The sequence below is a fragment of the Orycteropus afer genome, unplaced genomic scaffold, assembly GCF_000298275.1.
Source record: "Orycteropus afer afer isolate SDZICR_OR568_19922 unplaced genomic scaffold, OryAfe1.0 scaffold00744, whole genome shotgun sequence".
Taxonomy (NCBI): domain Eukaryota; kingdom Metazoa; phylum Chordata; class Mammalia; order Tubulidentata; family Orycteropodidae; genus Orycteropus; species Orycteropus afer.
In genome coordinates this window covers 866,585-876,379 of record NW_006922331.1, presented here as the reverse complement: position 1 = coordinate 876,379, position 9,795 = coordinate 866,585, and the positions used below count along the sequence as shown (strand labels likewise).

At 55.2% G+C, this 9,795-nt stretch overlaps 1 protein-coding gene across 1 annotated transcript in view; it reads left to right on the top strand.

Moving 5' to 3' along the window:
• The window catches only part of LOC103211456 (sodium/glucose cotransporter 1-like), a 92,424-nt gene that overhangs the window by 82,107 nt on the left and 522 nt on the right, over window positions 1–9,795 (top strand). The window contains exons 11-14 of the mRNA XM_007957404.1: window positions 2,438–2,606; window positions 5,031–5,246; window positions 6,549–6,651; window positions 9,573–9,746. Of these exons, the coding sequence (XP_007955595.1) occupies window positions 2,438–2,606; window positions 5,031–5,246; window positions 6,549–6,651; window positions 9,573–9,746 (662 nt within the window). The remainder of the gene's footprint in view (window positions 1–2,437; window positions 2,607–5,030; window positions 5,247–6,548; window positions 6,652–9,572; window positions 9,747–9,795) is intronic.

Genomic DNA, 9,795 nt, shown 5'->3' with positions numbered 1-9,795 from the left:
AAAAAAAAAACTCTTTTAAAGTGTTTAAAAAAAAAAAAAGTCACTTTGAAGAGTAAGATGTGCCTAACCCAAGCCATGGTATTTTCAATAGTCTCATATTCAAGAAGCATATGACTGAAGAAGAGGTGATGCCTTTAAATTGTGGTGTTGGCAAAGAATACTGAAAATGCCATGGACCACCAGAAGAATGGGCCAATCTGTCCTGGAGGAAGTGACGATGGCCAGGCTTCGTCTCAGCTACTCTGGTCATGTTGTCAGAAGGGACCATTCCCTGGAGAAGGATGTCATACTTGGTGAAGTGGAGGGTCAGCGAAAAAGGGGAAGGCCCTCAATGAGATGGACTGACACAGGGGCTATGGCAATGGGTGCAGGTACAGCGAGGACTGTGAGGCAGGACCAGGCAGGGTTTTGTTCTGCTGGGCATAAGGTCACTATGAGTCAGAGCTGACTCGATGGCACCTAACCACAACAGGGGTCACATCTTTCTGTTTCTTCACAGGCCTAGTGCACTTTTCTTGTGTACTGAACATTTTGGATGATACCTTTTGGAGACCCTCGGCCACACTGCTCTGAAGAGGGAGCTCTGGAGATGTTTGTTCTAGCATGCTTATAAATTACTAACCAATCTCCTTAAACTTGTGGAGGTGCTACAATGTGTTAGGACAGGTCTGGCCTTTCCCCTGAGTGTTTGAACAAATTCTCTGTTCTGAGATGCAGTCTCAACTCCTAAGACATGGCCCTTCTGGGGTTTCACTGAAAACCCAAGGTGGTTACATAGCTCTTCAACCTTGATGAGATTCGAGCCAACTTCTGTCTCCCCTGCTGTAGGAGATAGCTGAAATCTCTGCTCAGCTTTTTCAGTCTTTTGACCATTTCTTCTGAAGGAGCTCTTGTAGTGTAGTGGTTAAGGTATTTGGCTGCTAACCAAAAGGTCAGTGGTTCAAATCCACCAGCCACTCTGTAGAAGAAGGATGAGGCAGTCTGCCTTTGTAAAGACTGACAGCCTTGGAAACCCAATGGGGATTCCTATGAGTCGGCATCAACTCGATTCAATAACAGTGAGTTTGGTTTGGTTTTAACCATTGCTTCTTACTGGACTCTTTGGAGATTCTTTCACACATACACAGACCAGGGGTCAGCTAAGGGGTTAGTGGGGCATTATACACAGACTGGGGCCTCTCGCCCATGGATCTCTTCTTCCAGGATTTTCCCCAACATGTTCATCTATTTTGGCAACCCCATATTCTGTCTTCTGACCCTCATCCAAGTCACAGTGGGGCTGTCTGCCTGACATCTGGCTACCCTACACCATGCACACTGAGGAGGGCCTTCAGGACAAAGCCATATAAAGGGAGATGGTGCCCCGTGCCGTGCCTTTCTGTCGAGGATGGAACCCTCTCCCATTTCTGCCTGCGTTGGGCTGCCCCCAGTGCCTTCTGGTTGTCGTTTGTATATTTCTCCCAGTGCTTACAATTGCTATCTGTGAGAACATTAGTCTGAGGCCAGCTCTTCCCTCATTACTGGAACTGGAACTCATTTCTGCCTCACCTTTGCCTGTCAAGGAGTTAGTCTTTCGTAGCTGATGTCCAAACTCTCACAGGATTGTAATCTTTAAGCCCCTGTTGACATAGAACTAAGATTTGGTCCTCTTTGACATTTTATCTAGTGGAATTTTGTATGTGGCTGTGCATTTGAAAAATCATTAGCTTAGATTTATCTGTAGCCTCCACCCACTCTCATAAACCGTTCAGCTAAATTTAAATAACGAAATACGTTTCTGAGTTTAACTTGTTGAAATTTAACTTGTTTAAAGACATGTGTGCCATGCTAATCTGTCTGAAAAGAAAAAAAAAATATGCTGTCTTTCAAGAAATTAATATCTGCAATGCATTGTATGTTTGAAACCTGACCGCCCCAAGGCCACCAGTGTTAAACAGGAGAAAGATGAGGCTGTAGGCTTCCATAAAGATTGACAGTCTTGGAAACCCTCTGGGGCAGTTCCACTCTGCCCTGTAGGGGTGCTGTGGGTTTGGTTTGGGCTTTGCTTCTATGAAGATTGACAAAAAGCCTTGGAAACCTTGTGAGGTAGGTAGTTCCACTCTGTCCTCTGGGAGTGCTGTGAGCGGAAGCACCCCATGGCAGTTTAGTCTTTTATCCCCATAACAAATTTTGGTGAAAATCTATCCATGATCCAGTAACAGGCAAATGAGCAAACACTTGGTTTTGTTTGTTCAGAAATTGAAGAGGTTTTCTCTCAGCCCTGTAACACCCATTTGTGTTCAGGGGTATAACCAGCTATCTCCTCTGGCCCCAGAAGCATGAGTGGGCACCTGAATTTAACCTTATTGAATTAACAGGTTATGGTTTGTGGGTATTTTATTGTCAGGGGGAAAAAACAACCCATCAGATTGTCATTGGCTTTTGATTGCATTTACAGGTTTTTCGTTATTTTGTTACTGGCTGTCAGCATTGGCTGGGTCCCCATTGGGCTGACATCCCACAGTGGAAATCTGTTTGAATACCTGCACTCAGTAACAATTTACCTGGCTCCGCCCATTGCTGCCCTCTTCCTGCTTGCCATCTTTTGCAAGAGAGTCAATGAGCAAGTGAGTGTTGGCACGGCCACCAGGTGGCACGAAGGGTGGGGTCATCTTCACATTGTTGTTGTCTTTGTAAGAGTTGCCCCCAGAGGGTCTCTAGGGCCTTGAGCGTTCAACTCTTGTGTCATCTGCTTTCTGAGAGATGACTTCCTTGCAGGAGGGTGTGATCTGAGCCCCTGTTGGTCATGGAAGGAAAGTGAAAACTCTTGCTGAGCCCTGCCTCCTTGTAATGGAACCTGCTACGGCTGCACCATAAATGAGGCAAATGGGCAAAGGATTCCCTGCCCTGCATCTCTAACTGGGGAACATATTCGTCTGTTTCCTCCTTGCACCAATGTGTTCCACTCAGAGATTTCCCGCTTGCCAGGGGAATAGAGTAGTGGGCTCCTCCACCTCCCCTGCAGTGCGGAGATTAATTACTGTAACCATCTCTCCCAGCACACTTAAGATCAAAACTAAGACGATCCAAGGAAAAGTGCAATCCTGTCATTAATAAGTGAAATCCATAACTTTGACATGTATTCAGTTCATATCTAGTGCCTTCTATATGCCTGTCCTGTTGTTGTTGTTGTTGTTGTTGTTGTTATTGTTAGGTGCCGTTGAGTCAGCTCCAACTCATAGCGACCCCGTGTACAACAGAATGAAACACTGCCCGGTCCAGGGCTGTATCAGTGTTTCGCTGATATTCATAAGGTGTTCACTGCCAATTCTTTAAGAAGTAGGTGCTCCCTTCCTCCTGACTCTGTCTCAGCCTGGAAGCTGCACTGGGGCCTGTCCCCCATGGCGCCCTGCGGCGTTTGAAATACCACTGGCGTAGGCTGCAGCCTCACAGCAGCACGCAGGCCTTCACAGGACCTACTGACAGACGAGCGACGGATGCCTGTCCCGGGCCCTGGGATACGCAGTAGACCACACCCTTCACTTCTGGGCCCTCAGGGAGTCTAGTCAAAGGGACAGGTGATACACAAAGATAAAGATGCCTGTGAGTGACACAGTGCTGGCTAGGAGGGCAAAAGGGGACACTGGAAGGTGTCAGGGAGGCGCTGGTGGGGACAGTGATGAGAGAAGAGCCCTGCTATGGGGTGACCTTGAATGCGAAGCTGAAGGGGGGCCAGGAACACCAGGATCCAGAGATAGACCCAGGCAGCGAGGAGGCACAGGGAAGGCCAAGTCAGCAGCACAGTGGGCAGGTCGGACCCACAGGAAGAAGGCCCAGTGGCTGGGCCAGGGAGGAGGTGGTGCCACGTGAGGCCTGGTGTAGGGAGCATCTTCCGGTGTGTACCCTGAAAGGTGGAGCGGGCGGGATGAACAGGAGGGCTGCGGTAGGCAAGCAGTGGGACGGGCAGGATCCCTGCCTGCGTGGGAGAGATGGCAGCCAGAGAGAGAGGGGGAAGGGGCTGCATCCGGATACGTCTGGGAAGCGGGACCAGCAGGATTTGCTGGGGTGTTGATGGTGAGGCATGACGAAAAGACAAGAGCCAGGTGACTGCCGGGGTTTGACCTGAGCAGCCAAGCAGACAGAGCCTCCATTAGAGAGACAAGGGAGACTAGGGACTTTGTGGTCACCATAGGTGCATGTAACATGGTCATGTTTTCAGAAGGGACCATTCCCTGGAGAAAGATGTCATGCTTGGTAGGGTGGAGGGTCGACGAAAGAGGGGGAGGCCTTCAACGAGATGGATTGACACAGTGGCTGCGATGATGGGCTCAAGTGTAGCAGGGATTGTGGGGCTGGCGCGGGATCGGGCAGTGTTTCGTTCTGCTGTGCATGGGGTCGCTATGAGTCGGAAACGACTCGACGGCACTTAACAACAACAACAAATAGGTGCGGAGCGTCTCTTCATTACCTAACGTAAAAGTCTTCCCAGGTTTGGTTTTGTTGGTTTCTAAGTTCTCTGACTGACCTTGGTAAAGTACAAGGTCTTTGGTCTTCGGTCTCTGTTCAGCCTAAGAAGGTAGCATCTGCATGTGCAGATGCAGGGTCTTCACACCCTCACTGTGGAGAAAGGAGCCCTCGTGGTGCAGGGGTTAAGGCATTGGGCTGCTAACCAAAAGGTCACTGGTTGGAATCCACCAGCCGCTCTGCTTTGGGAAAGACTGACAGCCTTGGAGACCCTGTGGGGCAGTTTCACTCTATCCTCTAAGGGCACTGTGGGTCAGAATCCGCTCCAGGCCAGTGGGCCGTCAGTTTATAACTAACAGATGTCTTTGTCACAGAGGGGTAACGGCAGGTCTCCACAGTTGCTGGGTCTCCTCACTATCTCCTGTTCTCTGCTTTGGGTGGTCCCCAGCCGTCAGCTGCTCTGGCAGATTCTCCTGCCCATGTTTCTGGTTCGGGGGGTCCTTCTAACAGCGGGAAGGAGGGGAGCGAGCCCTGCCCCTCACAGCTCTCCCTCAGGCGACTCCTCTCTCAGACCCCCTCTTTGGCAGGGCGCTTTCTGGGGCCTGAGCAGCGGGCTCCTGCTCGGCATCTTGCGAATGGCAGCAGAGTTTGTCTACCGGCCACAGAGCTGCGAGGGGAGCAGCACGTGCCCAGCCGTCCTCTGTCGCATGCACTTCCTCTACTTCGCTGTGGCCCTCTTCGTGTTCACGGCCCTCGTCATCCTGGGGATCTCCTTCCTGACGTACCCCATTCCCGACAAGCACGTGAGTGTCCCCGTCTGGACTTCCAGGCCCACCCCCATCCGGAATGGAAGGGAGAGAACTCTCCAACAGTCCATCAGTTTAGTGTTCATCTGATGAACAAGTCTGCCTTTTCTGTTTAAAAAAACTGATTCGGGTGAAAGTTTACAGACCAAATTGGCTTCCCATTCAACAATTAAGACACATTTTGGTTTGTGACATTGACTGCAATCCCCACCTGTAACAGCCCTCTTTCCACTTCTTCCCTGTTTGACTTCGTCCTTCTCTTCTGCCCTTTCCTGCCTTCTCAGCTTCATACCTCAGCATGTGCTGCCCTTTCGATGGGTCAGCTGCTGGACAGGAAGATGACTGAGAGGCAGGGCACCACCAAGACAGTCCGAGAATACCAGAAACCAAAACCAAACCCACTGCCTTGGAATGGATTCCAGTTACACCACCCCTAGAGGACAGAGTGGAACTGCCCACAGGGTCTCCAAGGCTGTCAATCTTCATGGAAGCAAAGCCCAAACCACACCCCCTGCCGTGGAGTCAATTCCGACCCACAGCGCCCCTAGAGGACAGAGTGGAACTGCCCTAGAAGGTTTCCTACCAGCCCAGCGGCATATTAGCCCGTGCTCCGCAGTCCAAGAACTTTGGGAGCGGGGGGGGGGGGGAGCAGGTCTTAGGCTGGCTCTTGGAGCTGGCCACCTCAGGGAGGTACAAGAGCCCAGTAAGGAGAGCCAGGCTGAGACCCCATTAGCCCAAGGCTGGCAAAATAGAGTAATATATACCCAGGCCAGAGTGTATGTGGTGGGAATGTCTGCTTAGTCACACATCTGCTTATCCCCACCTTGTACACACACACACATTCATATACACACACACTCACACAGATGGCTGGGTTTTGTCCTTCCTGAAGTTTCCGTAGGGGTGTTTAGGAAGAGGAAAAAAAAAAAAAATGACAGACCTGTTAGACAGGAAGCCCTTCACCTGCGCCCGTCCTGCCTGGAGCAGAAGCGGACTGGGCTGTGGGTGGGCAGCCCCCGCTTCAGAACCGGAAGGAGCCCAGGGTTCACTGCTGTCCACTCCCATCCTGCAGCCCAAGGGCACAGAAGTCCACATGGGCTGTGTCGCCCTTTGTGGCATCACAGCCACTGGTGCCAGCCTAGACACACATCAGTGTGTCTGGCCCCTGTTCCCACCCGCCACAGCCGTCCACAATCCGACCTTGGTGCAGTCTGTCTGGGGCCCTGGGCTAGCTGCTGCCATGGTGCCGTGTGGCCCGCGTGGCAGGGCCCGTGTGGTGACATGCTCGCTCTACCCCAGCTGCACAGGCTTTGCTGGAGTTTACGCAACAGCCTAGAGGAGAGAGTGGACCTGGATACCCTGAAGAAGGGGAAGAGGGCCCCCGAGCCCACGGCACAGCCAGGTGAGGGGAGGCCCTGAAGCCCTCGGGGGAGGCCCCGCTTCCCGGCGGCCGTCCGTGCCAGCACTGAGTGATCGCCCTGCACCTTGCTGGGCGTTTGGGGCACTCACGTGTGCAACGCCGCTCACACCATGTGCACACCCCTGTGGGACAGTATGGGCTGCGGGCTGCGTGGGGCAGCATCAGCAGGTGGACTGAGGACAAGCGGGGAGAAGAGGCGGGTGGGGACTGAGGCAAGGGGCCTCGCTGTCGTGCTGTGGCCAGAGAGTGAGGAGGAGGAGCAGGAATCAGGGATGCACGTGGCCTGGAGCCTGTCCCGAGGGTGACCCACCAAGGCACACACTCAGACACCAACATGACCCCACAGAGAGACTGTGCTGGGACGTCTCGATGGGCGCACCGAGGGGCTGGGGCAGACCTCGGCCCGTGAGCACGTGCGAGAGGACAGTGCTGGCGGCCCGTGGCCAGTCAGGCCCAGCCTCGGGATCCCTCGTGGGGAGGGCCGGGGGGGTAGCAAGAGTGGCTCCTTGCTCAGGGGAGTCCAGGGCAGTGCAGCCCCCACCCTCAGGATTTCTCCTCAAGGGCAGGGCATCCCCACATGGCTGGGAACAGCTGTTGGACGGAGCACTGAGTTGAAGGTCCGAGGACACGAGTGGGGGCAAAGGACGGGCCGAGAGTGCAGGTCGCCTGAGGTCACAGTGGTGGGGTGCAGGGTGCAGGGGCATCATACAGGATGGATGTAGTGCATCAATGCAAAGACGGATGTGTGAAGTGGGATCATGATGGGTGGTCAAGTCCGTGTGGCCAGGCCCAGGGGAGCTCGTGCAAGTGGGACGGTGTGGGTGAGGGCCGACAAGGCCCCTGCCCCAAGTGGTCAACGACAGAAGATATCGGAGCTTGTGGCTGGCTCTAGCAGCCAAAATCCCCAAGGGAAAGGGGGCCAGGTGCAAGAAGGGGAGGCAGAGCCCTTTGGTGCTAAGGCCTCCCACAGGGTTTCAGGGGAGGAGATGACAAGTGAGGACTGTGGGGGGGGTGGGGGAGAGTGGCCCCACCTCCAGGGCTCATGGGAAGCTGCTCCTGGGGGACCCAGGGCCGCGTGTCAGCAGATGGGCTCAGCAAACAGGGCCGTGGGCCGTGGCCGAGGTCACCCGGGCTGCACTGGAGACTGACGCAAACGGGGATGAACAGCCTAATGAGCTTAGTCTGCAGAGGAGCTGCGGCGAGACCGAGGGCAGCGCACAGGCAAGGAGTGGACGCTGGGTTTGGGTTCCGTGGGCTCTGCCAGTGCAGGGGTGAGGCCGGTGGGGTGATGCCCTGGACTCTTGTCTCCTCTGAGGGCATGAACTGGCTGGTGGCCCCTTCCCAGTTCCCCGTCATTCCACAGCGGGGAAAGGGAAGAGAGTGGACAAGCTGTTCACTGCCCACGAGCCAGGCACTGTTGACAGCACTTCAAGGTGTTACTGACCCCATCTTAAAGGTGGGAGGGCAGGCCCTGAGTGGCCAGGGCCCCATGGCTAAGCAGCAAGCGGTGCAGCTGGCGTCTGAACCCAGGCCACCTGACGCAGCACGTGCCAGCCCCTGGGCTCTCGCTGCCCCCAGGCGGCCTCTGTCCTTGGGGTGACCCTGGGCCTCTGTTTGGCCTCCGGTTTGATGGCCCCCTCGCCTTTCACATGTTGGCACCAGCTCCTATCCCAGCAGCCTGTGAGCCTAGAAGCCGGGTGACAGTGTGGTTGCTCGAGCGTGTCCCCAGTGCCGAGAACAGCCGAGTCCCCAGCTTCCAAAGCCTCTGCTGGAGAGACCCTCCCCCGGGGCCGAGGCTTCCTGGTCCCTGGCGCCTGTCATCCGTGAGGCAGGAGACCAGACACACAGCTGGCCTGGGGGCTGTCCAACGTGAAAGCAAAGACCACTCAGACACAAGACGTGTGAGGGAGGGTGCGGCCTGCATGGCCGCCCTCAGGGAAGGAGCTGCCCCCAGGAGCCAGAGGTGTGGGAGGCAGCCAGGCCTGGGTTGCCCGGGAGCTGGCCATGGTGCTGCCCAAGCTGGTCACACTCACTGCCTTCAGTGCCGGTCAGCTGGACTGCCTGCCTCCGACAGTCGTGACCAGGAGAGGAGCTCAGAGCCGCGGCCACAGGCCCAGACCTGGGTTGGTTGGTTTGTTTTAATTTTTATTGTGATTTGGGTGAAAGTTGACCGAGCAAATTCATTTTCCATCCAGCAGTTCATACGCATTTTGTCTCATGATATTGACTGTAATTCCCCACCATGTAACAGCTCTCCTCCCACTTCCTCCCTGTGGTCACCTCTTCCCTGTGTCCTTCCCTCCCGTGCCCTCCCGTCCCTCCAGCTGTCTCCCTGTGCAAACACTGCCCTTCTGGTCTCCCATGGTTGATCGCTCTGAGTGTATCTACCTGATGTCAATGTTCACCCCATATGCCTGTTTGTTGTTTGGCTGGAAGCCACAGCAGTGAGTTCAATTTCAGGCCTGAAGGGTGACTAGGGGCCGTAGTCTCACGGTCTCATCCAGCTCCATCAGACCAGCAAACCTGGTCCTTTCTAGGATTTTGAGTTTTGTGCCCCTGTTCTCCACTCTGTCCAGGGATCTCCTGCACTGATCCCCCTCCGAGTGGTTGACAGTGGGAGCCAGGCACCGTCTAGTTCAGACCTGGAGAGCCGTGCCTGGCTGTGTGCAGGCCTCCTGCCACTGCCACCTGCCCAGTCTTGGGCCCTGGGCACAAGGGCACATGTCCCCAGGCAGCCCCCACTGCCTCCCTTAGCCCTCAGCCTCAGCACGTGTGCCCCCAGCGACATGGGCAGCATCCCAAGTCCAGAGGCTGATGGACTGAGCCCTGGCATCCATGCACCGGGCGCTTCCCCTCTGCACTGGCCCTGAATCCCTGACCTTGGCCTGTCCCCTCCATTCCAGGTGCACTGCAACAGAACCAGGGCTGCCTGCGGAAGGCCTGGGACATGTTCTGTGGCCTGGAGCTGAAACCAAACCCAAGCCTGGCTCCCGGAGAGCTGACCCCCGGAGAGCTGACCCCCGGAGAGCTGAGCCCCCGAGAGCTGACCCCCGGAGAGCTGGACCCCGGAGAGCTGAGCCCCCGAGAGCTGACCCCCGGAGAGCTGGACCCCGGAGAGCTGACCCC